We start from the raw sequence: 27,210 nt of genomic DNA on the forward strand, positions 1-27,210 counted from the left end.
AGTCAGAATCCCCCAGTTTGTTATGCACTTGTATAGTGAAGTCTCCATTAAAACTGGCACTTTGCACACAACCCAGCCCTCCCTTTGTTTCATTACAACCAGAAAGGTTAAGTGGCCGTGATGTACTATAACTACACATGGGCAAATGTGGCCTGAGGGCCAGAATTGGCCGATGGACTGTCTCAGTCCAGCCCTCAAAGTCCTTAAAATGAAACTGAACAACCGGAGCCTCGGGCCAAAAAAAAAAAAAAAAAGTGCTGCTTCACTCGATTTCAGCAGACACCACTCCACTCAACATATTTTCTGTGATAAACTACAAAATCTTCACTCTAATAGTCAGTGGTTATTAGATATACAAATAATTATTAGTTATTATTAATGGCTATTTAATTACAGACCACAAAGGTAGGATGTATTTTAAAATTCACTAATAAACAAATGATGCAAAAAATCCCACAATAACTAACACATCTAAATAATGTCATGATTGTAGGAGAACAACATTTATGGAAAGGGTAAAACAAAATTTATTTTAGATAATAATGTGTTGTTGTTGTGATGCTAAAAAACAGAAGATGTGAAAAACAGAGTTTGATTTTCATCAATCACGATGGTTCAGCGTCCAACAGAAGTGGACGATATACACATTTCACAGCAGTAAAATAAATGCTTATGCACTTATTTTTCTGTGAAAGTTCTTACTTTCACAGAAATGAAATGTGATGAAATGGTTCAAGGTCAGCTTTCCCATGTAACCAAGCTCTGAACCAGCTTTGTGTGTTTTTATTTTATTATTAATATTTTTATGTCTCATCCACCTGAGTGTTTCACATTATCCAGAAATAGATAATAGGATTTTATAAGGTATGCTTTTGTTTTTGTTTAAAATGTTATCTTTTAAAAAGTGTAGTTATAAATAATTTCTCTTTTTTTTTTTTTTAAATTCCCTTGAAATGTAAAATTTCCTGTTTATGGAAATCAGATACCAGTTTGCAGAATTTGTTGGATTTCTTTAATGTGGTTTGTTTTCATGATACAGTGGAAAACCCATGTTTGAAGCACTAAATGTGGCCAATAAGCCGTTTTTCTCCTCGGTGAGAAGGAGTGTAACTGGATGTCATTGATGGTGGTAATCTCTGCAGGGAGCGGTACCAGCTGCGTGAGGCTCGGAGGATCCGCGACCTGGACCGGGTCCTGCTGGGCTACCAGACGTACCCCCAGGCTCTCACTCTCGTTTTTGACGATCTGCCCGGCCCTGACCTGCTCTGCCACCTGACCATGGACCACTTTGCCGCCAGTGGCGATGAAGCTCTGCCCAGAGGGGGTGGGGCCAGCAGGGGTGCAGAGTGCGAGGTCCAGTGGTGCGTTTTTGTCCCGGGAGCTGACAGCAGAGAGAGGCTGATCTCGCTGCTCGCTCGACAGTGGGAGGCGCTGTGCAGCCGTGAGCTTCCCGTTGAGCTCACCGGCTGATTGGTTGACAGGGATGACAAATGAGTGACTGCTCAGCTGCTGGTTGGTGGGGGCTGAGTGGTGGGTGGAGTCATCATGTGATTGGGATAATTTACACATGGACTCAGGGCTTGATTGATTTAATGGCCACAGTATGTTTCAAGCACAGGTATTTGTGTGTCTAATAATGTAGGGCACACTAGATCAGTGGTTCTCAAATTATGGGGCGGGCTCCGATGGTGGGCCATGGAGTTGCTGCAGGAGGGGCATCCAGATAAAAATGTGATTTAGAAGTTGTCAAAAGTAAACAAAATTTTTTCCCTTTTTTTTTTTTTTGTTAAAAATTAATTTAAAATATTGGGGGGTGGGTGGGGCAAGGGCTGTTTTGTGATCCTGAAGCGGGGCCGGGGAAACATTGACTCTCTGCATTAGATGTTGAAGGCATTTCTGTTAAGGTTGATTGTGGGACACTTTAAAAAAAAAAAAAACATTGCTGTTGTTTGAAGGTGGGGGAGAGCTATCGATCGAGCGCTTAGTTTGGGACATGCTGAGGCCTTTACCCCAAGTTCAGACTTCTCAATATCCGCACAACTGCTGTCCAAGTCGGCCGATGTAGGGCGTCAGCTCTGGTCAGAACCAAAAAAAAAAAAGGTGTAAAGGGTGTGTCATAATAGACAAAAACCGGTGCTCCATCTGGGACAGCTCACAGAAAGACTACGGTTCTTCCACTTCTTTGACATTGACCAATAGAAGCACAGGATGCCACTCGGCCCCCAGTTTTAACTGAACGGTGACGGGGATGTTGTCAGAGTCGTTTGGATTACTTTGTCCTCCTGTAGCAGTAGCAGTACCAGCAGTGTAAGGCTGGAGGACCCATGACCTGGATTAGGTCCTGCGTTTGCTATCAGACGTGCTCTCAACAGGTGTCCAAACAGGAAGAGACTTGAAGCAGCGACCATGAAATGTCAGGTAAATTAAGCACCCCGCAGCAGCAACAAGTGAAAGAACCGCGAGCGGGTCCTGAGTAAAACTCGGAGGCGTCCAAGTGAAGTCACTGCCAGTAAGAGGGGGGTGCAAAGCGAGTTACAAAAAAAGCAAGTTACAAAGTGATGCATGGAAAGTGAATTGATTTATATGAATTACACATGAGGCTTCAGGGTCTCAGTCACCGGAGGATCCGTGACCTGGATCAGGTCATCTGTATTCAGCCGAGACTGAATGAGAGTGCTGAGCTCTTATTGATCAGTGTCACAGAAGTGAAGACAGTATCATGCACAACAATTTTGTTGCCATCTGTTTACATTCTTTTCCAGGGTATTTCTATCTAACGCCTCCTTCCTGATGAAGCCGGGAAAAGACTAGCGTGATTGGTCAGAAAATGTCAGCTGTCACATCTCAGATAAGAAAATGCAGGTTTGAAAAGTTGTGCGATCTGAGCACGGCAGTCATTCTGCTTACAGATTGGAGGGAATCTGGCTCCGCCTCCCCTCCCAGTAGTGTCTGCACATCACTGGATTGCAGTTGCAGACGGGGGAAGAGCCCTGTGACGTCATACAGAACCAAAATCCTGAGATTTTTTTTTTTTTTTGGTACAGCTACACCTTATAAAGCATCTAACCATGCATCATATTTACTTTTAGTTTTTAGTTTTTTGTGTGTGTTTGTGGGGGGGGGCACTTTACATTATTAGGCTGAATTTGCACAGCAGGGGGGGGCTGTAGATGGTCTACAGGAGCTCAAACAGGCCTAATTCAGCATTACCTTCCGGTTAATCTCCTCAGTCTCTTTTCCAGAGTCGAATCAGAAGATCCAGAGTCGGATCTTCTGATCTGAGTCTAGTTTCAGCTAGCCTAGCTTTATCAAAACAGGAAAAAAAAAACCTTTTAAATAACTCCAAAGTTAGTTGATTTACTTGCTTTTATTTACTGGCTTGAAAACCAAAAATGGCTTTTTTGTGTGTTTCCATTCCTTCGTGTGTTCGGTCCGACTGACGAGGAGACGAGAGGGTTTCGTTTGAAATGGCACAAACACTCAGCTGCTTGGCACAATCTTCTCTCTGAACATTTTATTTCTTGCACATTGTAACTGATGAAGCAGTATTACTGAACTGTATAGTGAAGCTTTTTATTAATATGATATTAGATATACTCATTGCTTTGGGACAGATGGATGGTTCTCATCCTGAAGCATATTTTGTAAAAAGACACCACGGTCCTGATTAATATTTCCATCATGAACCTTAAAATATCCAGGTTAGTATTATCATCGAGTGTTATTTTTAAAATGTTTTCCTTTGTGTTTTATGTTTTGTTTTTTTGTATATGCTCTCCCACCCCTCACCACTGTTGTTTAACATTAATGGTTGTTGTAAAGGGGGAATCCCACTGAATTAAAATCAAACTGAAACCTTCCCGTGTAATATTAATTCCTATTTTGGTGGTTTGTTCTTCAGAAAAATCAGCAGGATTTACCCACAGTCTGCGAGCTTTTCAGCTGATGCAGCAATCTGACCAAAACCAAAGGAGCTCTGAGTCACTCCGTGTTTCTGTGAAAAAATAACTGACAAATGTCCCTCTTACAAAAGGAATAAAAAGGAATGTTTGATATATTTTTCCAGAGAAATCAAAGTTTCTTTATCGTTCTGCTGCGATTTTGTTTGGTGGGTTTCAGACCTGAAAACTGCAACTGAATCAAGTCCAGTTTGACCGGCTGTAGCTCAGCATTCACTCAAAGGGCGGCTCAGCAGGAGCAAAAAATCATAAAGAAGGCAGAAAATCTAATATTTTCCTTCACCTGTGAGGACTGAACAGTGTTTCTATTCTTCACCTTCTGACTGTGGCAGCAGAAGATACATAATTGTTGCAAAGTAGTAAAATCAGAGCGACAAGTTAGACTTGTTTAGGAGTGCTGTTTAATTTAAAAATAAATGCACTTTATATTAAAAATAAACTTTAAAAAAAGTCCACAAAATGACCTTTTTTTCCCCTTTTTTTTTATGTCAATATTTAAAATGTGTGAAGGGTTTTCTGTTCGATCACCTGCTGGGAGTCGTAATCTCTGCGGGAGTGTTCAGCACGGTGGCCAAACCTTTACCACACAAACACCGGAAACCTCATCACACAGCTGCAGCGATCAAAATCTACACACAACATAATTGAAGTAATGACAACAACATTCTCGCCTCCGCCGAGGAGGTTATAGTTTTGGTAGCCTTTGTGTGTCATTCTTCCCGTAAATGCGACAGCTTGAAAAGTTTTGAATGAATTCTGATAAAACTGTAGGGGTGCAGAGTGGGGTCATCTTAACAAGTCGCTAAAAACTGGCGTACATCAAGGTCAACTTGAGTGTGGTGTGTAGTGTCAACATATAGAAAGCACCGTATGTTAGGGGGCGTTTTCTCTGAAAATGTCGACATTTATTAAAATAATAGTATAAGTCAAGCAGGAAACCAGTATTTTTTTCTGATTTCAAAAGCAGGTCTGTGGTTATGATAATGCTGCTGTTCCTCTGCAGTTCAGTGGAAATGCAGACCAGCACTCCTCTGCATCATTAAACGACTCATTAATCGGGCCTCCTCCAGGTCCCAGCTCTGGAGTTGTAAGGTGATGCAGATCATTTAGCACAGACAGGGAGGACATTTGATGTGTTTGTTTATGCATTAATGCCACTGTAACAAGGAGGACACTGAAGTCATACTCCTGGTATTTTACTTGGGGGGGGCTAAAAACTTTAATTACTCAGGAAAAACTCCAAATCAACCAAACAGTCCTCTTTAATGCCAACAAAATTAAGTATTCAGTATTTTACACCATAATATTCCTGGTCATGTCATGAAGGCTTTTTATGTGTGTGTGTGTGTGTGTGTGTGTGTGTGTGTGTGTGTGTGTGTGTGTGATCCGTCTGCATGACTTATGAGAATTTTCAGATGGATGGTGTTGGTTGTTTGGACTCATGAACTGAGTCTTTTTAATCTCCTGATTCCTGTCAGCAGTAAATCGCTGTCAACACTTTGTGAGATTTTTGATGACTTGGTGGTTCAGCGACACAAAAAACACTGCCGACTTTCACCTCATTGAACTTCCTCTATTTCCTGTCTGCCGACACTGTTCGTCATGAAGATCGGCCGATTTCCTTTTTTTAGGGCATTTTAATGGGCCAAGGCCAGAGATACTGTACCAGGAAGTGCCTGATCAGCAAAGCTTGCTATCTGACCCCTGCCTGGCATTCTGTGACTTCCAGCAGGTCAAACGACCAATAGGAAAGAATTTAAACCCAACGCGCTGCTTTCATGTCAAGAAACAACACTAAAAAGAGCCAAGATGACATAACAATGGATTTTTGGGGAACAATGGGTTAGCCAGGCAAGCACAGGAGCGCTGCATTATTACCCCTGCTTTAGCAACGGTGCATCTATCAAAGTTTTGAACGGTCATGGAGAAAAAGTAAGGACACCCTCTTTTAGTTCCAGTCCTACCAGGCCTTTAAAACTAAGTAAAAACGACCTCAGCTGAACAACACATGACAAATTACACTGTCGCCGTTTATTTAACAGAAGCTTCACGGTGTTACACAGTTACTGCTTTCATGGGAATTTAGAGGTTGAGTGGCAGCCAGGTGCTGCTGATCAGATGCACCTGATAAACTGATCATCAGCAAGCGTGACCGCCTCTATAGAAGCAGAGATTTTGGCAGTTTGCTGGTCTGGTGTGTGTGTGTTAACACAAAGCTAAGGAGGAAAGATGATAGCGATGATCTCAGAGAAGCAACCGTTGCTGCTCATCAACCTGAGAGGGGTTACGAGGCCATTTCCATGACAGTACTATTAGAAAAAGATCGAAAAAGTACGGCTTGTTTGGAAAGGTTGCCTGGGGAAAGCCTCTTTAAAAACGACACGGCAGTATGACTTAGGTTTGTAAAGTTTTATCTGAACAAACTGCAAGACTTCAGGAACAGCGAGACCAGAGTGGAGATGTTTGGCCAACCGTCAGCATCGATGGTGGAGGCGTGATGATTTGGACCTGTTTTTGCAGCCACAGGACTCGGGGAGCTTGCAGTCGTTGGGTCGACCGTGAACTTCAAAGTATTCTAAAGTCAGATGTGAGGTCGTCACTGCGAGTCCTGTGAAAACTTTCTTTTAGGTTAACTTATTGGTTCCTCACAGTTAATTATTAACTTTAAACATAAAAATGTGGCAGTCAGGATTTCCTGATATTGGATGCAGTGCTGACACCAGTTAATCGGTTTAGCAGTTTGATTTGGTTCACAGTTTAGTTTAGCATCCAAAACCAGCTGTGGTTCAATCATTAGAAACTTTGAGTAAACTCCTTTTGTACTTAATGGGACAGTACTATGATTTAATTTTTTTTGCCCAGCATTTAACAAAATGAAAGGCTGCTTTAAAGGACAGATGGCATAAAGTGAATGCTCAATGCGTGATCTGAGCGAGATAAGATAAAAATGATGACAGTCGGAAAAGGGTGGAGTGCCCACTCCGGCCCCAGGTGAAGGAGTTCAAGTATCTCTGGGTCTTGTTCACGAGTAACGGGAGAAAGGAATGGAAGATCGACAGATGGATCGGGGCTGCGTGATGCAGTGATGTGTACGCTGCACCGGTCGATCTACGTCCCTACCCTCGCCTATGGCAGAAATGAGCTTCCTCTGAAGGATGGCTGGTCTCTCCCTTAGAGATAGGGTGAGGAGTGCAGCCATTCTGGAGGGGCTCAGAGTAGAGTCGCTGCTCCTCCACATCGAAAGGCGCCAGTTGAGGTGACTCGGGCATCTGACTAGGATGCCTCCTGGGCACCTCTTGGGTGAAGTGTTCCGGGCATGTCCTATTGGAAGGAAGGAGGCCCCGGGGCAGACCCAGGACACGTTGGAGAGATATCTCTCGGCTGACCTGGGAACACCTTGGGGTCCCTCTGGATGAGCTGGTGGAGGTGGCTGGGGAGAGGGAATTCTGGGCTTCTCTGCTTAGGCTGCTGCCCCCACGACCCGGCCCCGGATAAGCAGAATAAAACAGATGGATAGAGAGATAAAATATCTCAAATCTAGAGCTCAGAAGCAGAGAATCAAACGGACGGACTTCTGCTGCGCATTTTAAACCTGCGTTAACTCAAGAACTGCTTTTAACCTGGTACATGGAGTACTGTAGGGTGTCCTGGATAATGCTGAATGCAGTTAAAGGCTCCTTTGATAAACAGCTGGAACAGAAGGACACCAGGGAACAGCAGGGGGACGTGACACTGATAGTAAATCCATTCTCACTTCCTCTTCTTCACGCTTCTCTCGTCTGTTTGGCTGTTTTCCGGCTCACTGGAGGCATTTGGTGACTCAGACCGCTCTCCTTTTCTCTCTGATGCATGTTTTGCTAAATAACTCAGGAGTCAGCGGTGAACGGTGGCATGTGCACTGATTGTTCAAACTCTCCCTCATGCATTTTCTTGTCTGTTTTCTTTGCTCATCTTCCAGCTCAGAGTGCTGATTGGAGGCATTTACTGAGGTTGTGATGCTCACTGGGACACAGGGCAAGAGACATCCATGACCTCTAACTCAGCCTCCCTCCTCTCTCTGTGCACCATAAATTGTACTCAAGTACAAAAGTGCCAAAGGTTTTGAAACTGAAAAAGCATTTTTACTGCAGGAGCTGTGATTCGAAATGTCACATCAGCAGCTTTTTTTTTTACCTGCTGGGAGCCAATCAGGAGCTGCTTAGCTAATCTAGTTTTAATAAGCAGTCTCAAGGATCTCGATTGGATCGAAATCTGGGGAAATTGGAGCTTTTTGAAATCAGATGTCAGGAATGATCTGACTGTGAAACTGAGGGACACTGCACACTCATTTGGGAGCAATTTGTAAATCATAAGGTGGACTCATCCCAAAACACAACCCCACTTCTCCCCTTCTTCTTTCAAAACACTAAAACCATTCACCAGTAAAACCATTTTTTCCTATAACATCTGCCAAAACAGCATTGCCCAGATCTGTAGATGAAATAAATCAGCTGTCCACCAGTTTGCATCAAATGTGCATCATCAGCCTACCTTCAAATATGTAAGGATTACACTAAAGCTTAATTAAAACAGCCACTTTAACTTAAAAGTGCTGACTTGTCATTTTGTTTGCTTAAAATACATCTTTTTAAAAAATAAAAGTGCCTAAAACTTTTTACTGATTTGGTTAAATTAAAAGACCAAATGTGAATGCAAATTGCAAACATGAGGAAAACTTAAGAAGCTCCTGATTGAGCTTTCAGTGATTTAAATGCTTCCAGCTGTTTAGAACATCTTTCAGAATAAAATCTGCTGAAAAGGCAGTAAACCGCTCGCTTCCTGCCATTGTTCTGTCTGACCCTTGACCCTGTGTCCAGTCACAGTCAACTTGCTGTGCCTGTTCATCAAGCCGGCTGAATTAAAACAGGAAAGAAACAGAGCTGTCACATTTGTTCCTCGTTGTTATGAGAAGCAGACGACGAGCTGTGTCAGCTGACGAGGAAATCCGCCCAAATCGCACCGCCACACCGGGACAACCAGGAGGGGAAATCCGCCTGAAGCTCCCGGGCAGGAAAGGAGACGATTTCTCACAAGATAGACCTCACAGGCTAAATGGCCATTATATTACAATACAATTATTTAGTAGCATTAGTCATAGTTTAGAGGTCATTCAAAACATTCTCCTTTATTTATACGTAAACTTTTTTCTTTCAACCACTGTCTCTTTTGACGCATGTCAGCATGCAAAGAAACAAGGATAATAACAAAATAACCACATATTTTAATGAAAAGGAGCCATTTTTGAGAGATCCCTGCATGCAAATGAAGTGCTGCCACATCAACTCTGAGATGTCAAACTATCAAAATGTTTAGCAGACCATATCAGGAGTACACCGCACATCTGTGACTTTGCAGCCTAGTTGTGTTTTGTCTTTGGTATGACATCAAAATACACTGGGAACATTTAGTCTACTCAGGGTCTTCTATTTTTGAAAACTGACAGGAGTCTCTTTTCCGTCCCGTGTCAGACTTGGTGAAGTTTAAACACACCTGTCTCCTCTCCAGCAAACAAACACACACACTCAGCACACAGAGACTGCAGGGGAGACGGAGTGAGAGGTCAAGCTGACACCGATGGAGATGCCGAGTGCGAGTCACGGGCTGGCATGGCCGGTGATCCAGAAAATAAACACATATGAAGTAATTCTGCTGGTAAAACACGCTATTATCACAGACATCCAACCTTTTTTTTTTTTTTTACAATAGCAGAGGGAATATCAGGGTTTTTCCTGGGTAGTAGTCTGCATGTTCCCCCTGCAGAGCCTACTGTTGGATAATTACTGCATGGGCGATTGTCTTTCAGCTGGCAACAAGTTATTTAACCCCAACTGGTGCAATGAGTTGCTTCTCATTTCTTAAACAACCATGTCCAAAGACACATCGCGTGGTCGTGGAAAAGATGTCAGTCTGTTTGAGAAGGGTCAAATCACTGGCATGCATCAAGCAGAGAAAACATCTAAGGAGATTACAGAAACTACTAAAATTGGGTTAAGAACTGTGAAAACACATTATTAAAAACTGGAAGGATAGTGGGACCCATCGTCTTCGAGGAAGAAATATGACCAGGAAAAAAATCCTGAATGATCGTGATCGGCGATCACTTAAACGTTTGGTGAAATCAAATAGAAGAAAAACAACAGTAGCACTCAGGGCTATGGTTAATAGTGAAAGTGAGAGCATTTCCTCAAGCACAATGTGAAGGAAACTCAAGGGATTGGGACTGAACAGCTGTGTAGCCTTAAGAAAACCACTAATCAGTGAGGCTAACCAGAAAAAAAGGCTTCACTTTGCTAGGGAGCATCAAGATTGGACTCTGGAGCAATGGAAGAAGGTTATGTGGTCTGATGAGTCCAGATTTACCCTTTCCCAGAGTGATGGACGCATCAGGCTAAGAAGAGAGGCAGGTGAAGCGATGCACCCATCATGCCTAGTGCCTCCTGTACAAGCCTGTGGGGGCAGTGCTGTGATCTGGGGTTGCTGCAGTTGGTCAGGTCTTGGTTCAGCAACATTATGTGCTCAAAGAATGAGGTCAGCTGACTACCTGAATATACTGAATGACCAGGTTATTCCATCAATGGATTTTTTCTTCCCTGATGGCACGGGCATATTCCAAGATGACAATGCCAGGATTCATCGGGCTCGAATTGTGAAAGAGTGGTTCTGGGAGCATGAGACATCCTTTTCACACATGGATTGGCCACCACAGAGTCCAGACCTCAACCCCACTGAGAATCTTTGGGATGTGTTGAAGAAGGCTTTGTGCAGTGGTCAGAATCTGCCATCATCACTGCAAGATCTTGTTGAAAAATTAATGCAACACTGGATGGAAATAAATCCTGTGACATTTCAGAAGCTTATTGAAACAATGCCACAGCGAATGCATGCTGTAATCAAAGCTAAAGGCGGTCCAACAAAATATTAGTGTGTGACCTCTTTTTTTTTTTTTTTGGCCAGGCAGTGTAAATTGGCTGTAAGTGTGAATGCTGTCAATGTTAATTTAACCTGTTACATCTAAGAACTCCTTCTTTTAACTAATTATTGCATTTTTGAAATCATATTGTCTCAGTTAGTTTTTGTCTTTTTAGGTCAACTTTTCATGTTTATTACCTAAAGGTTTTTCACACCTACTTCTAGTTAGTTTAGTTTTAGTTAACTATGATAATCTGGGTTATGGTATATCATAATTTCACTGTTTCAGTAACTGGCAATTCACCTCCTCCAGCTCTTCCGGGAGGCGGGGAGACCCAGACCTGGATAAGAGCCAGAAAATGGATGGAATGGATGGAATTTCACTTTATGCTGACCACCTTTTGGATATCTTTATTAAATGTGACTTAAAAACTAAAGCTAAGTTCTGACTGTGGGCCTTTTTAAAAAAAAAAAACAACAAATCAAAAACATGAATTCACTCCACTTTGAAAACACTTCTGGAAGGTATTTTTGTTTCTTCCTGTTTCCTCCCTTGATATTTATCTCATGGCTGTGTGGGAATCTGTGATCTGAAGGCACCACGGTCCATTTTCAGTGGTTATTTGTATGTTACTGTTACTTCTACTATACTGTTACTATTGCTGTCTAGTAGGGGAGTGATAGGAGGTGATGACCTTCCTACTGGGAGGTTCCTTTTCTGCCACTTTGTGTGTGTGGTTTTTTTCTTTCTCTTCCTAGATTAGAGAGGAAAGACGTGACATCAGCAGTCACTGCAGCCTCTGCGGCTGCGTTCTGCCTCGCCGGACGCTGAGCTGAGAGTTCAGTCATTAGCTGCAAATTGTTGGTTATTTCCCAAGTGAGCCTGCTGATAATCGTATAAATTCCTGGATCCACGCGTTACTTTGTTTTTACTAAACGCTTAAGAGTTCCTGCGACTTTAACCAGCAGGTTGCTTTCAGTTTTCCTAATTATTATCTCAGGAATACTTCTCTATTGTGTTCTAATAGTTTTGTTTTTTCCTGCTCAGAGGATGTTATCTGTGTGTTTTTCCCATAGTTAGTAGTTCAGGTTGTATTTGAGGTTCAGACTTGAGGCGGGAGGAGAAAACTAGTTAAAGCTTCCAGCTCACATCCTTTTATATATTTTTTTCATCAGTTTTGGGGGGGTTAATTTTTCTATCTGTATGTGAGACTTTGAGCCATGTTGCTGCTGCTGCTGCTGCCACTGCTCTGCCTGCAACCTTCAGTGCAACAACAGGTAACACACCTCCACCTCCACCACCACACTGAGGTCATGTACCACCTGTTTATTGTCTTTAAGACATGGAAGTATATGTAAAAAAAAAAAAAATGCAGAGTTTTACTTTTTGAGAACATCTAGCAGCATTTATGGCGGAAAGTAGTGGATCTGGAAATTTATGGTAGACCCCAAAAAGTTGAAGAACACAAAGAATCAGGGCAACGGATTGCCTTAATTTGCTTTTTTTTTTTTGGTTGTTGTTAAGTTGATGAACTTCAAAGACAAATGTTTCCATGATTTAAATGCTTTGTATGCTATCTGCACCATTTGAATAATAGTGCAGAACATCACCCTGCACACTGTTGGGATCTCTGCCTCACAGTCAGAGGTGTCTGAGCGTTGCTGTTCTGAACAGCTGAGCTGTAAACACAGTGGAACAAACACTGAACAGCTCAGTAGGACAAAACATGTTCCGTCTTGTAGCTAAAGTCAATAATTGTTACTGCAAACCTGTAACTTCCCCCATCGTGGCCATTCTGGAGTAACTAACTGAAGTTGACACACATGGTAGAGATTATAATTTTAAATGAGATCTGCTTTCTCTGCAAAATAGTTCAAGTGAAAAAAAAAAACATCTCAAAAAGGGATCAAAAAAATGTCAGAAACTCAAAATATTTCACCTTGAAGTTACAGCGTGAGGTCATTTATGAACCCATTTACATTAGGTTGTGATATTTTTACTGTCCTACAACTTTTCTTAGTTTTTACATGAATTGGCCACCGATGTGGGAAGAAGATGTTTGTTTCCTTAACGTTACAGGCTTTGATTTTCTAATCTCTACATTGTAATGTTTTTGCTAAACGAGATTCACTCAGGTTGACTCTTTATTGCATGAAAATGGCTGAAAACTGTCATTAATCACATGAGAACAGTTTGGGATATGTTGGAACAGGTGTAGATAGAAACCGTATGTATGATCAGCACAAACAGAGCCGTTAAAAAGGTTTTCCTGTATAAATTATAAGCGCCCCTGAAACAGTAAGCAGTGGTATCTCTCTCTGGACTTTAAAAAATGTTAAAGCGATGGAAAATTTAGAGAATATTTAAGTGATTTGTATTTTCAGGAAGTTCGGGAACTCAGAAAAGATGTCCTGATTTTAAAGTTGCAGTAGGCAGAAATCTAGGGCTACAATATGAACAAAATGAACAGTTGCCCTGCAGCTCTCACAGCAGACAAGCATGAGCACCTGCTTCAAATGCAAAGAAAGGTGTGATTGGTCAAAGTCTTCCATCACAAGCTAGATTTACACAAAGAGCCAAGAGCAGGTGGTTGTTTTTTGTTGTGCCTAGGGTCCTTACAGAGCTGTTTTCTTCCTACCTAAACACGCTTATTGTGAGGAGCGCGGTGAAGGAGACGTTTGTCTTGTTTTGGGTATTTGCATATTGCATATCATGTTGTAGATCTTGTTTATGTTGTTGTATGTATTTGTGACATTTTTGAGGTGTTTGAGCTGCTACTTTGACCAGGTCTCCTGTGTAAAAGAGATTTGTAAAAGTAAGTGGAACTTCCTGGTCAAATAAAGGCAATAATAGTAAAGACTTTGCTTCCCCCTTGGACCACCTGAATAGTGATATGCTAATGTGAATGCTACAGTGTGTAGTTTTTGTAAAAACTTTTACCTGTTAGTCACAAGATTGCTTAAGTTTTAAGCTCCACCCCCAAAGAGTCCCTCAGTTGTTTTATATAACTGCTGTCCATTGAGCAATGACTGGTCAGTACTGAAACAACACTGCTCTGACTTTTGGTTCCTCCTGTGGGTTAAAAAAACAAAAAAAACGGTCTATCTGTTAAACAGCCACATCCTGCAGACTCCACAAGATTTAATCCACAGTCTGTAAGTCAGCAAACAGCTGTATCATCACCAGGGTTGTTTCTATTAGCATTCACAGGCCCTTCAAACACAGTACAGACCATCAAACAGCACACTGAATCTGTTGTCTTTAACAAATTGATCCAGCTTGAAAAAAAAAACCTATTCACACACAGTTACAGTAATCACTTGCTTCACAGCCACGGGGGTGGGGGGTTTCAAGGGGTTTCAGGGGGTTCAGTTTTATTTAAAGAGTCCCGCCAGTTCACGACAGTCATCTCAGACATTTCAAGCTGTTTTAGATAATAAGAGTAAAAAGGTGTTAGTTATTTTCCCAACAGTCCGTTAATGTTTGCTTATTGTAACTGCGTTGTGCTGGATACAAGACAAGCAGCGAGAGCTTTGGGTCGAGTGTAATTTGTTTTGCGATGATTGTCTCACAAGTAACAGTGAAACCCCTTTCCTGTAACCGCGGTGTATTTAGTAATGCAATGTGATGTCCTTGCATTTACTATATAGTGCTTTTCTAGCCTTACTGGGGGTGGCACTGTGGTGCAGTGCCACCCCCAGTAAGGGGTGGCACTGCACTGTCACTTAGCTGCACACAGACTACTTTTCATTGTGTCAAAGTGTCATTTTGTCAGTGTTGTCCCATGAAAAGATATACTTAAATATCTGCAGAAATGTGAGGGGTGTACTCACTTTTGTGATACACTGTATATGTATGCCTATCATTGTGATACTTTTATCAGAAAAACATTTTCTGCAACTTTCCGTAGTTTTCTACAGGAGCTGCCATTAGTGTGGAAAGTTATACGTTTTGCTTTAACATTAAAGGGTTTGTTGTAACTTGCTGGTAATTGTTCCATTATAAGGCATCTCATTTCAACAGTCACGATTGTCAGCTATTTCAGTAATGTAAATATTCTGAGATATTAAACATTTACAAACAAGATGTTTGTTCAGATTTTCTTTGAAATAAAAGCATGAAAGTAACAAAGAATGAAAAACAGCCTGACTGGTGATTTTACTGCAGCGTGTTTTTCATCAAAGTATCACAGCGTCACCACTTCGTCTACAGGCTGGCTTTAAATGATACTAGCCCTGTGTAATACATCATTCAGTCAGACATACATTAGGTCTTAAAATGTATTTTTGGTATGACACTATTACTGAAACAAAGAAAATTTGTTTTATATGAAGAAACAGATGAGGGTCGTTTAAATAAATGTAATCCTGTTTAGACAATTTGTGTTTTTATTAACTTCTTTTTGCATTTGTGTAAAATATAACGGGGTCATAAATGACACTTTTGTCACTTTGTTGCTTTTTTCTGTAATTTTCCTCATTTGTAAAAGAAAATAAGATGTTGGTATGTCACACATAAGATGTTATTTATTCTTTAATAAAACTACTACTCTAACCAACACCAGAGTCACACCTGTTACCATATTTATGCTGCTTGCTACTGATCCCTGTTGTTGTTGTTGTTGTTGTTTTTGTAGTAGAAGCAATCATTGTTCGTTATTACTAACAATGACATTTAAAAATACAGATGTATTAAAGTACCATCTGTGATCAGGAGTACAGAGTCTGTTTTTATAAACTGACGTCAGACTGTAAAATGAGTTGGTCAGTAACAGCTCCTCTTCTTCCTCAGACTCCTCCTCCTGGTCGGTGTGATGTCCTGCAGAGGTTGGAGGTACAAACAGACTGCACTTCCTGTGCTGCTGCCATCACTGCGAGGTGCCCCCGCGGCTTCAGCAACGCAGGCACCACTAACTGCAGGTACAGGGGAGGTCTCATACCCACAGTTAAAGTGAAGTAAAGATTGGAATAGCTTACCAGTGGCAATACCTTTGTGCATGTTTTGTTGTATATCTGTATGTCTTTTGCATATTGTGTATTGTTTTGTGTGACCTGCCTGGGGACCATTGATGTAAATGAACAGTTTTGCCAAAATGTGTTTTGATTTTTAGGTTGACGTCTCCTAACGCGCTCTGTCGCAGTTAAATGAATAAATACGAGATAATTCTGTCTCTGTTAAACACACAAAGCTCAGATTCATGTGTGTTATCTGCAGTTAAGATTAGCGGTGGTGTGATCAAGCCAGTTTGTTTACCTCGTGTATCTCTGTGCTGCAGTTACGTGGTGAAGATCGCCAGCAGAGACCTGCAGCTGAAGGGATGTCAGCACATCTGTGTGAAGAATATCATGCAACCAAAGTGCTGCCAACAGCACTGGGGACCACTGTGTCTCCGTAAGACACACACACACACACACACACACACACACACACACACACACACACACACACACACACACACACACACACACACACACACGCTAAACCCAGACTTCCTGCTTTAGTCTGTGCACACTCACATAAAAGAGGGCATTTGATGCATCATTTGACTCTCCTGTACAAAATGGATCAACTGAGCACCACCCACTTCAGTCAGAGACATTATCAGAGGTACAGGTGAACTGAAACAGCAGAGAGCAACACGTGTGCTACAGATAAGAAAAGATGCGTTTTCAGTTTGTGTGGATGCAACCTTGGGGAGGTTTCCCTCGTAAAACAGATTTGATCTTAATTGGGCTTCAATTCAGAATACATTGTTGTCCCTGAGGGGCGATTTGCTTTGCAGCCAACAGCAAAAACAATCCCATTAAAAAAAAAAAAAAACAAAAAAAAATTTAAAAAAAAAAAATCCCACTATTTCATATGCTTCTCCTTCCGTATAAAGGTGACCTGTTATAAACACGGTGAAAGTTTCAAATAATGAGTTCATCACTGTACACGTAATCTCTTCGAGCCAAAAGCTCAGACTTCAGACTGAGCCGTGAGTCCAGGAATAACAATATGCTGCTGGAACTGGACACAATACTGTAGGTGCACTTTAAAGCAGCACACAGTCCAAGTTTGCATGACCTGACGGTGCTCCAAAGAGCTACTTGTAATGTCAGCAATGTTTGGCTTTAAGTGCCTCCTTGAGTGTTCATTGGGTTTGAGGTCAGGTGGATATGGAGCGAAGGCCATGGCAGTCTGCACTCCGTGGGCTTCTTTGTTCTGGCAAAGCTTTGAGGTACTTTTGTGTTCGTTATCCTGCTGCAGTACAAAAATCCTTCAAACCAACAAGTTTCAAACCAGACAGCAGAGCGTGTCTCCGAAGTTCACTTTACCCTAAGAAGGCTGAAGTAAATGGAGACGAGCTACAACAACTTTTAGACAGAAGACGAAGTCCAATAATAAAAAGATCCCAAGAGATGGGAAATTATTTTGTCGCATCAGCCAAAAATATGAAAAACAACCTAGCTTTAAAAAATAGATACAACATTACAAACAGGCTAGAAGGCAGTCAGCAGAGTGCAGACCTCACCCACCCCAAATTTTCTATGTCCTGATATTACACTTCTAAAACAGGAACGGAGCAACAACAGAACAGGGAGACGAACTCAGCACAAACCCCAAAAACTCAATGAAACAGTGACAGCTAGGGATTTTTTTTTTAAAGACAGATAACAGGAATGAAAACATAACGTCCCTCCAGCCATTGGTGGGTGAGATAAAAAGCTCAGAAAAGTTTAAAAAAAAAAAAACTGAAGTGCCTAATAAATTAAAATCTAAATACAGAGCTGGAAATGAGCCTAACAGATCGCCCTGACCAGCAGATTTAGGATAACTCAGTGGAAGAAGATGAACATTGATAAATTGATTGTTCTTTATAGAACAAATTCAAACATCCAGGGGAAATATAAACGGTTCATCTCTTTTAGTTTTTCTAAGCCTACTCCAGCAGCTCCTTCTGGTGATGAAATGATCAACAGAGACAAACCATTTCCATCACATCACACGCCTGCATGTTTAAATACATCCTGTTGAAATATCTAAGTAACTAGGAAGTTTGATCATAGTGTGTAAGGAAGACACAGTTCAGTCATTCAGCTTTTCGTCTCCATCTTTCAGTGTAGTTTTCCTGCGCTGTAGTTTGAGCCTCATTCATGTTGTTACATGAACCCTACTGTTACCGTCCATCCCAAGCTTTCTAAAGATCCATCACCATCACACAGCCTTGTTTTCACTTCAGTGTTGGTGACTGGAGTCTTGTGTTGTGTTGTTGATCTTCTTCTGATTGTGCTTCGGATACATCTTCAATCAATCAATCAATCAATCAATCAATCAATCAATCAATCAATCAATCAATCAATCAAATACTTTATTATCCCCGAGGGGCAATTTGTTTTGCAGCCAACAGCAAAAATAAATAAATCTATAAAAACAATCAAACATACAACACATACAACCAGGGACACAGTTATCTAAAAGAGTTCAAAAAGTTAATAGTATTGGGAATAAAAGAGAATCTGAATCTGTTTGTTCTGCACTGTGGCAGAGAGTACCTGCTTCCTGAAGGCAATAACTGATACATTGAGGACAGGGGGTGAGTGCTTTCACCCCGAATCCTTTCTGCCTTTTGGGTGGCTCGAACCCTGTACAGGAGGGCGAGATCATTAACACTTACATTTGCCACCTTGCTACACAGTTTCACAACGTTCTCTAACCTTTTTTTGTTCTTGAGGCTCAGAGAACCGAACCAACAGATTAAAGAAAAGAAAATCTGATCCACTTCCTGCGCAGCGTTTAGAGTCCTCCTTAATTCCCTCTTTGCTGAGTATGACTTTGTGTCCTCTGACACAGTTACTTAGTAAGCAAACATTTTCATGTTCTGATACATTTTGAAGTCATGAAAGCAGCGCAGACGCAGGACATTAGCTGATGACACATGGTTGTTCTTTATTATCTTTGTGTGATTCAACATGTCAGTTTTCTCGCAGCCTGGGCTTGAAATCCAGTGCTGCACAGACTGGTCACAGATTACCTCTAAGAGAGACATCGCTAGATCATCTCACACAGTTAGCTACAAGTTTACTGCACAAACTGATTATTTCTGATCACGTTTTTTTCTTGTTTTTCCCTTTTTGTGCGTTTGCAGGCTGCCCCAGCTGGTCTGGGAGGACCTGTAACAATAATGGAGTCTGTCAGGATGGAGACCTTGGCAACGGGACCTGCATCTGTAATGTTGGTATCACTTCTGTCTTCATGTATTTATACGGACGCTGCTCATTATTATGTTTTATGTGAAAACCTGCACTTACTTTATTATTATTATATTATTAGTCCACTGATTTTGCCCCCTCATGTTTATATTTAAAGTTCAAGGAAATCACCATTTACCAAATAATCATGATTGTGATTTTTGTTATGATCGAGCAGCCTTAACACACACACACACACACACACACACACACACACACACACACACACACACACACACACACACACACACACACACACACACACACACACACACACACACACAAAGCAGCGGTTACAAATCAGAAAATAACATTTTCTTCCTGTGATTCAGTGCTTTGTTTTTGCTAACGCCTCTCGTTCTCTTCATTTGATTTTGTAGTTCCTTCTCCCAGCAACACTTGCTCTGTCTCTCTCTCACCCTTTCTCTTCCTCAGAATTTCTCTGGGCTTAATCAGCAGCATAATAAGCCAAAAGAGAGCCTGCACTGCCTTTTTGATGCATCTCAGAGTTTGGCTTTGTTCTGCTGTTTTTCATCTGGCTTCTGTAAGATTGCTGTTTATTTAAAATGGCATACATGTAGGTTTCCTTCTTCTTCTTGAAACCTCTGAGTTTTTCCACATCTGATCAGAAGTACCTTCCTAGTTCCTTCTTCCTTGCTGTGATAATGTCCCTAGAAAAGGTCATAAAGTTGCACGCCACCCAAAAATCTCCTGAAGATTTCTGTGGCGCTCCAGAGCAGCTCTTAAAACTCCTCAGTGGGGCTCGACATTGCCTTTTAAAACTTGGAGAAGACAAAAACTAGCAGAAGCAAGATGAAGAACAGGAAAACAAAAGAGATGAAGAAAAATGAAAGTCAGAAATGATTTGAAGAGGTGGTGGAGCTTTTATTTTGGCTTATTATGTAACTGATTAAGTCCAGAGAGATTTCCTGTTCGAGAAGGAGAATCAGAGTTGAATGTGAGAGAGAAAACAAAGTGGTTATTTTCTGATTGCTCACACCTCTGCAAAGCCCTTTGAGCTGAAGAGCAGGCTGTGCTGCTTTCTTTCAACTGTTCATCACAAAGACCTGCAGCTCAGACACTCAGCAGCTCAGATGTAACCTTGTTACTACGTTTTTATAAATTCCTGTGTCTGTATAACTAATTTAAATAATCTTTCCAGCTGTTCCCGACAGTGGAAATGCAGGCAACAATCTGAAGGAACCTTTTACCTTCCTGGAAAGGGTTTCTGAGAGAGAAACTATGGTGTAGGATGGAAAAACAGCTGTTTATCTTGATGCCATTGACATTACTGGTTAAGAGACAGTGGCTTTGGATGGTTATTCTTTGGTCAGCCATCAGGATTTGTGGCTGTATTTTAGTCTTATTGTTTGATTTAATTTAAGGGGATGCTGGAGAAGTTCTGAGAATTTAAGTAATATTTTTTTTTTTTCTTGGTAGTATTTCAGAATAAAAATGTCCAGTTTTAAAACACATCTCTCTTCAGGATGGTTTCACTGGCTTTGCCTGTCAGGAGTGTAAGAATCCCAATGCTTTTGGAGAAAGGTGTGATAAAGGTATGTGCCCTCTTATTGTCTGTGTCTTAAAGGAGCAGTTTTACCAAATCAGAGTTACATCATTTTCCTCTGCACTGTAGTGCTGTTTATCTACTTAGAGTGTCTCAGTGCGACCTGTCTGGTATTAAATGTTTGCTTTCTTTTGAATATAATGGAACTAAATTGCACTTGCTTTGTGGTCCTCAGAGTGCATAAAGATTCACCTGACAAAACTAATCAGTATCTTCTCATCTACATCACCAACCCTAGGCTGTACATACCTTAATATCACCCATAAGTCAGTCCTGTTCTGAAGCCTCAAGTTGAACATTTTGGCCTTCAACATTTTGTTTTTTGAATGTGGCTGTGACAGAAAAGGCTCTGAAACAAAGGGATGCACCAGCCACACGGTAGCTTGTCAGTCATAATGTATGCCCAGCTTAAAGCATCCCCTGCGTTGGGGACTGTAATGTAATGGGGACCATGTTTTAGAAAAAGGACATCCTGTTGTCATTTCCCCATACACTCCTATACACCCAGACTTCTTTTTCCAGCCACAGGTTTTTGGCCCCCTGTGGCCATAAGAAAGAGTGCAAGTTTCACTGTTGGCCTCATTTTTCTGACCTGGAAGCTAACACTGTGCCTCCAACCAAAAGAAGCATGCAGCTAACCAACCAAGGGGGACATCATATTTATATGTTGTCTCAAGCATGATTCTTGTCCATAGCGACACAGTTGGTGTAATGAAAATACATCCAAGATGAAACTGCTCATGATGAGTTTTACATCTGATTTCTGCTTAAAAACTTTCTGTGTGTGTGTGTGTGTGTGTGTGTGTGTGTGTGTGTGTGTGTGTGTGTGTGTGTGTGTGTGTGTGTGTGTGTGTGTGTGTGTGTGTGTAGCATGTGACTGTGTGCATGGAGTGTGTAATAAAGGTCCTGAAGGTGATGGACAGTGTTTGTGTCAGCCACCGTACTCTGGGAAGCAGTGTGACCAAGGTAAGATTACACTGTATTTAATTACATAAAAATACATATTAGGCTCTATCGGACTATCAGTGTTCATCACTGGGTTTCATTAGGTGATGCAATTCATACATTTATTTTTTCATCATCTTGGTAGAATTAGACAACCTCTGTAACATGCTTCAGCTGTTTAACTACCAAACTGAAAATAGCTCCAAATAGCTCCTGTTATTGGAAGAGAACACATAATTATTGATTTTATTTTACTGCCTCAAACCTCACTGGTATCTAATATTAATTAAATGTACACCTCTTTATTTAAATAAATGATTAAATAGGACAGGACAGGACAGGACAGGACGAAATAATGGTCAGTTAAATAGAAGTGATAAAATTAGGTGACACAAAAGCTCAAAGTAATAAACTGTATTAACTGGACTGACTTGATTTTCAATGAGAAAGATTTTACAAATACAAAGTGGGGGAAAAAGTTCTGTTGTTAAAAATACAAGAACATTATCTCAATAAATCAATAATCTAAGACTGAAAAGGCCGTGCTGTTTTCCTCTGGTATCTGTTTGTGTTGTGTTAAACTGTTGCCTGCAGTGAGCTGATGTTGTGTCTTCTGTGTTGTCGACAGTGAATACGAGGTGCAGTAAGTGCAGCCCCTACTCGTATTGTAAAGGAGAGGGAGACGCCGCCGCGTGTGAATGTTTGCCTGGATACAGGAAGACACAGAACAAATGCATAAGTAAAAAATTATAATCATGTATTTCACGCCAATTTTAAAGTTTATGCTGTTGTCGTTACCAGAAGTGAGTCTGTGTGTGCCAGAGCAAAACCATACACAGACATCCAGATACACCTCAATGTCTCTATAATCTCTGGTATTATAAGAAGAACAGGAAAAGAACCAGAAACTAGTCTAATTGTGCAAAGTTGTTCACACTTTGCGAGATGCAGCTCGAAGTTCAGTCCAAGCTGGACTTTGAGTGATGATGTCACAGTGTCTATGGTAATCTTCTATATACAGTCTGTGCTGCAAAGTTCACATTTTACTGAAAAAAATGATGTGTTCATTTTACTTAACGAAGTAGACTTTACATATCTCTTGTGGTCTACTGAAGTAGAAGCTAGACTAGAAGAAGAAGGCGGAAATTCCTGTTTCATTGGTGCCAGCTAAAATGGGACAGGTACCAGGAGTAGAACTAGAACTGACTCTACTTTTAAATTTTATTTTTAATTAGTTTTGAAGATGGGTCATTTTATATAAATCTGGAAAAAACTGAATCTGGGGGAAAAAAATCCACCTGACCCCCTCAGAACTGAGTGTCTTTAATGAAGCCCAGGTAACACTGAATGTAATCTGGACTCAGATCTTTATTTTGTCCTCAGATATTTGTTCACAGAGGGATTGTGATGTCAACGCCCAGTGCTCCTCGCAGGGGTCAAAGGTCAGTTGCGCCTGTAACCCTGGTTACCTGGGTGACGGCAGGATCTGTATACCTCAAAACCCTTGCTTAGATGACAACGGGGGGTGTCCCATGAACTCCACTGTTTGTGTCTTCAGAGGGGCCAACAAGGTGAGGAGATCTGCCAAGAGCCAAGTCGAAGGCAAAATCCTTAATCTGTGTTTAATGCCTCTGTCCGCCTGTCTGTCTGCCTGTCTGTCTGTTTGTCTGTCTCTCAGTCCAGCTGTGAGTGTATGTCTGGCATGTCCCCTATAGGTGGCAGCCCTAAATCTGGCTGTCGGCTCGTCTCCACCTGCTCAGCGGACACCTGTGACCCCACAGCTCGCTGTCAGCCTGAACTGGACGGGCAACCCAGGTCAGATATGCAAACCAAGAGAGTCAAGTCTCTCTCTCTTTTTCTGCAGCTTCATATTTAGAACCAGAAATCCAATTAGAAATGAGTCTCTGTTTCTGTAACACATTTTCTCTCATTTTCTACAACTTGGAGCACAACCAAAAAGTAGAACCCAGTCTAAAAGCCTTTCTTGGGACTAAATTTTAGTCCCAAGAAAGGCTTCTCATATCTGTTACACGACACTTCCTCCTTGAGTTAAAAAGAGGAATTGCATTCTGAGTTGTATTCATTGCTTGGGCCCCAAAAATAGCACATGTATGGACTCGCAGGCCAATCAAATCTGATATCGGGCCAAGTTTGACCCGCGTGCCACAGTTTGGACAACCCTGGACTAAAACCAGAACACCAACCAGAACAAGAGGCCTGTTTCACTCCAAGATGACTGGTGATTATACCTCAGTAGAAACATTTTTTTAGTCAGCCAAGAGAGAGATCAAAAACATTCAGTTTAGACTTTACCAGCTGTAGTGTTTCTATTACTGTTTGGACTGGATCCGGATATGCCCGGAGTTTTTCCCTGTCTGTGGAAGGTTGTCAGTCCACTGTTTACTTCAGCTGTCAATGCCAGGTGAGAAGCATCCAACCTTTATTTACACTGGAAGAGGTTGGGAAACTTTGTGAAAGAAGCTCAGCACAGCTCAGTGAGTCAGCAAAGCTCACTTCTATGAGTTGTTGAGGATATGGTGAACTTTTCTGTCAGTAAGCGCAGCTGTTTTGTCGCTGTTAGCCTCTGTTAGCTGCTGTCAGGCTCTGTTAGCTGCTGTCTTTGCTGCTGTTGGCCTCTGTTAGGGGCTGTCTTTGCTGCTGTTGGCGACTGTCTTTGCTGCTGTTAGCCTCTGTTAGTGGCTGTCTTTGCTGCTGTTAGCCTCTGTTAGCTGCTGTCTTTGCTGCTGTTAGCCTCTGTTAGTGGCTGTCTTTGTTGCTGTTAGCCTCTGTTAGCTGCTGCTATTAGCCTCTGTTTGCTGCTGTTGTTTCTGCTGTTAGCTGCTGTTTGCTGGCATTAGTGAAACTGTCTTTGAAGGGAATGGAACTTTGTGGGTCTCTGTTTTTGTCTCTTTCCTTTGTATTTTCATTTCTTTGGTGAAGGGGGCCCCTTCTTAGATGAAAGAACATAGATAGATAGATTATAGATTATCTTGAGACTAAAGGTGCAGACATGAATTTAAATGTCCCTCCAGCAGATAAATGCCTACTACTTCTCTTCTGCCTTTAGCATACTAGGTATGTGACTGGTCTCATGTGAGATGTGATTAGTTGGAAGGGAGCCGTCCTTCCCAACCACTGTATTCAAATATGGGTGAACATGGCGGCTTCCACAAACTAGCATCTGCTCTTATGTATTTTTAAAGGATTAAATATAAGTTTATGAAAATGTATCAGTTTATTGGAAGACGTAATTAAATTAAAAGTCCTTTAACAGCCTTTTAGAAAGAGAAAATAGCCCAAATGACAGTAATATGCAGTCTAAATATACGGATGGAACAACTGGAGAAAGTTAAAGTTGGGAATACTCTGTGACAGGAAAATACCACAAACTGTCAAAGGGAAAATCCACCAAATGGTTGTCCAACCAGCTATATTATACGTAACAGAAACCCTGCCACTCTCAAATTGGAATACAAAGAGATTGGAAGCTGTCGAAATGAAGATGTGCAGATGGACATGTGGGTACAAACGAGAAGATCGAATCAGAAATTAAGTCATTAGAAAGAGAGTGGAAGTGGATAACATCCGCATTAAGTGCCAACAAGCAAAACTAAGATGGTTTGGCCATGTTAGAGGAAAGAGGAGAATTATGTTGGAAAGAGGACCTTAGAGATGGCCCTACCAGGATGGCAAAGATGTGGAAGGCTTCGATGGATGGACTGTGTGAAAAAAGATCTGGAAGCAGTTGGAGCTATTGAAGATGAATCCCAAGAAAGAGTCAGTTGGAGGAGAGATGTGGCTAACGCAGTAACCCTGTGAAGTGGGATAAGCTAGAAGAAGATGATGCAGTCTAAATATGTGTGTTTATACATCTAGGATATTTGTAGATCATGCCAGATGTAATAACTCCAAAGTAGACACAGGCAGGTCTATTATTGTTATGATCCTAAAGTAATATGGCAGAAACTAATTTTGGATTTCATCTCTTAGAATGGAACTGAAGCCAGACTTGACATGTTCTGATCCAACTGTTCCGATATGACACCAGTGGTACCTTCAGGTGTCTGCTGATACAGAGTTCAGATCCCAAACTGCTGTTAAATGAATAAACTGTTATCCTCACTGCTGAAGTCAAAAACGTGACAGGTCAGGTGACGCTCTCTTCCTCCCCCCCCCCTCTCAGGTGTGTGTGTGAAGCGGACCAGATCGGTGATGGCCGGCGTTGCTATGGTAACCTGATGGAGCGCATCATGGAGCTGGACCGGAGCGACAGCCAGAGAGGAAACCTGACTGGAGCCGTTGCCATGTTTGGTAAAAATAAGCAGCACAAATACACTCTGAGAAATACTCGCAGTACTTTAGTGAACTATGGCAGGTTTTCCTGTTAGCAAGGATATCAGCGCCGCCGGGTGTTTCACAGAGACTGACAGGATATGGTGTAAAGCGAGGTGGTGATGTTAGGTTTTAAACTTGCTCTTTAACAATAAATATGTGAATCTGTAATTCTCCTACAAGGTGATTTATGTGAGACGTGCAGGTTTTGTACTTCTCTTTCTTTGGTGTTGCGTTTACCAAATCTTTGCTTTGACCTTTGGTGTGTGTGTGTTTTTTGTGCGTTTCAGAGGCAGGCTGTCCTCGTCTGCTGAATCATAATGGACCCTTCACAGCTTTCGTCCCACTGCTGAAATCACCTCTGACTGTAGGTCACCTGTTTGTCTGTACAACTGCAGACTTTTGCTTTGATGAACTCCTCCAGCGCAGAGTGCTAGGAAGCTTCAGAGGGATGTAGCCTTAGATTTGAACAGCTTAACTCATGCCTTAAACAAATCTCTAGTGCTGCCTTTTTTGATCTGTGCAAGCTGCCAAAATTAGGAACATACCTTCTCAGAGCAAAACTGAAAAACTAGATCATGCATTTGTTACTTCTAGGAGGGACTCTTCTGGTTCCTTGTCAGATTGTCCTTAAAAAAAAAAATCCCTGAAAAGCCTTCAGTATATTAAAATCACTGCAGCAAGAGTACTGACAGGGACTAGGAGGATAGATCACATTCCTCCCATGTTAACATCTCTTCCAGTATCCTTTAATCCTTTTTTTTCACTTAGAGTCACAAATTATCAGGCCCCATCATATATTAAAGACCTCGGTATTATCCCAGTAGAGGGATAGCTTACATGTGGCTTCTCAAGTTTCCAAAAGTTGAATGTGAAGCAGAGCCTTCAGCGATCAGGCCCCTCCTCAGAGACTGCTCACATGATCTCAAACTGCACACAACATACCTGTGAAAGCCTGTTTTCAGAAATAAGTAGCAGTGAACTGATCAATAAATACAAATTACTGGTCCTCTAACCCAAAATGTCTCTGCAGGAGTTTAATCAGGAGACGATGTGTAAAGACCACCTGATCCTGGGTCAGTACCTCTATAAGGATCTGACCGGTCGAGACTTCAACCTGTATGGAGGATCCAAGCTGAGGACCAAAGAAAACAAGGTAACACTTCATCTTCAAACTCTACAGCTGCTGCTAGTGTGACCTGGTGGTGCGCGACATGTGCAGAACAA

At 41.6% G+C, this 27,210-nt stretch overlaps 2 protein-coding genes across 2 annotated transcripts in view; both read left to right on the forward strand.

Moving 5' to 3' along the window:
* Positions 1-1,765, forward strand: part of nisch (nischarin) — a 28,599-nt gene extending 26,834 nt beyond the window's left edge. The window contains exon 28 of the mRNA XM_030730340.1: positions 1,143-1,765. Within this exon, the coding sequence (XP_030586200.1) occupies positions 1,143-1,470 (328 nt within the window). The 3' untranslated portion in view covers positions 1,471-1,765. The remainder of the gene's footprint in view (positions 1-1,142) is intronic.
* A 10,295-nt stretch (positions 1,766-12,060) lies between these two features.
* stab1 (stabilin 1) overlaps positions 12,061-27,210 on the forward strand; it is a 156,362-nt gene continuing 141,212 nt past the window's right edge. Inside the window, exons 1-12 of the mRNA XM_030729061.1 lie at positions 12,061-12,185; positions 15,700-15,827; positions 16,184-16,299; positions 19,037-19,122; positions 20,626-20,695; positions 21,577-21,672; positions 22,280-22,390; positions 23,035-23,222; positions 23,330-23,466; positions 25,835-25,962; positions 26,274-26,350; positions 27,017-27,139. Coding sequence (XP_030584921.1) covers positions 12,129-12,185; positions 15,700-15,827; positions 16,184-16,299; positions 19,037-19,122; positions 20,626-20,695; positions 21,577-21,672; positions 22,280-22,390; positions 23,035-23,222; positions 23,330-23,466; positions 25,835-25,962; positions 26,274-26,350; positions 27,017-27,139 — 1,317 coding nt within the window. The 5' untranslated portion in view covers positions 12,061-12,128. The remainder of the gene's footprint in view (positions 12,186-15,699; positions 15,828-16,183; positions 16,300-19,036; positions 19,123-20,625; positions 20,696-21,576; positions 21,673-22,279; positions 22,391-23,034; positions 23,223-23,329; positions 23,467-25,834; positions 25,963-26,273; positions 26,351-27,016; positions 27,140-27,210) is intronic.

The sequence above is a fragment of the Archocentrus centrarchus genome, chromosome 5 (assembly GCF_007364275.1).
Source record: "Archocentrus centrarchus isolate MPI-CPG fArcCen1 chromosome 5, fArcCen1, whole genome shotgun sequence".
NCBI lineage: Eukaryota > Metazoa > Chordata > Actinopteri > Cichliformes > Cichlidae > Archocentrus > Archocentrus centrarchus.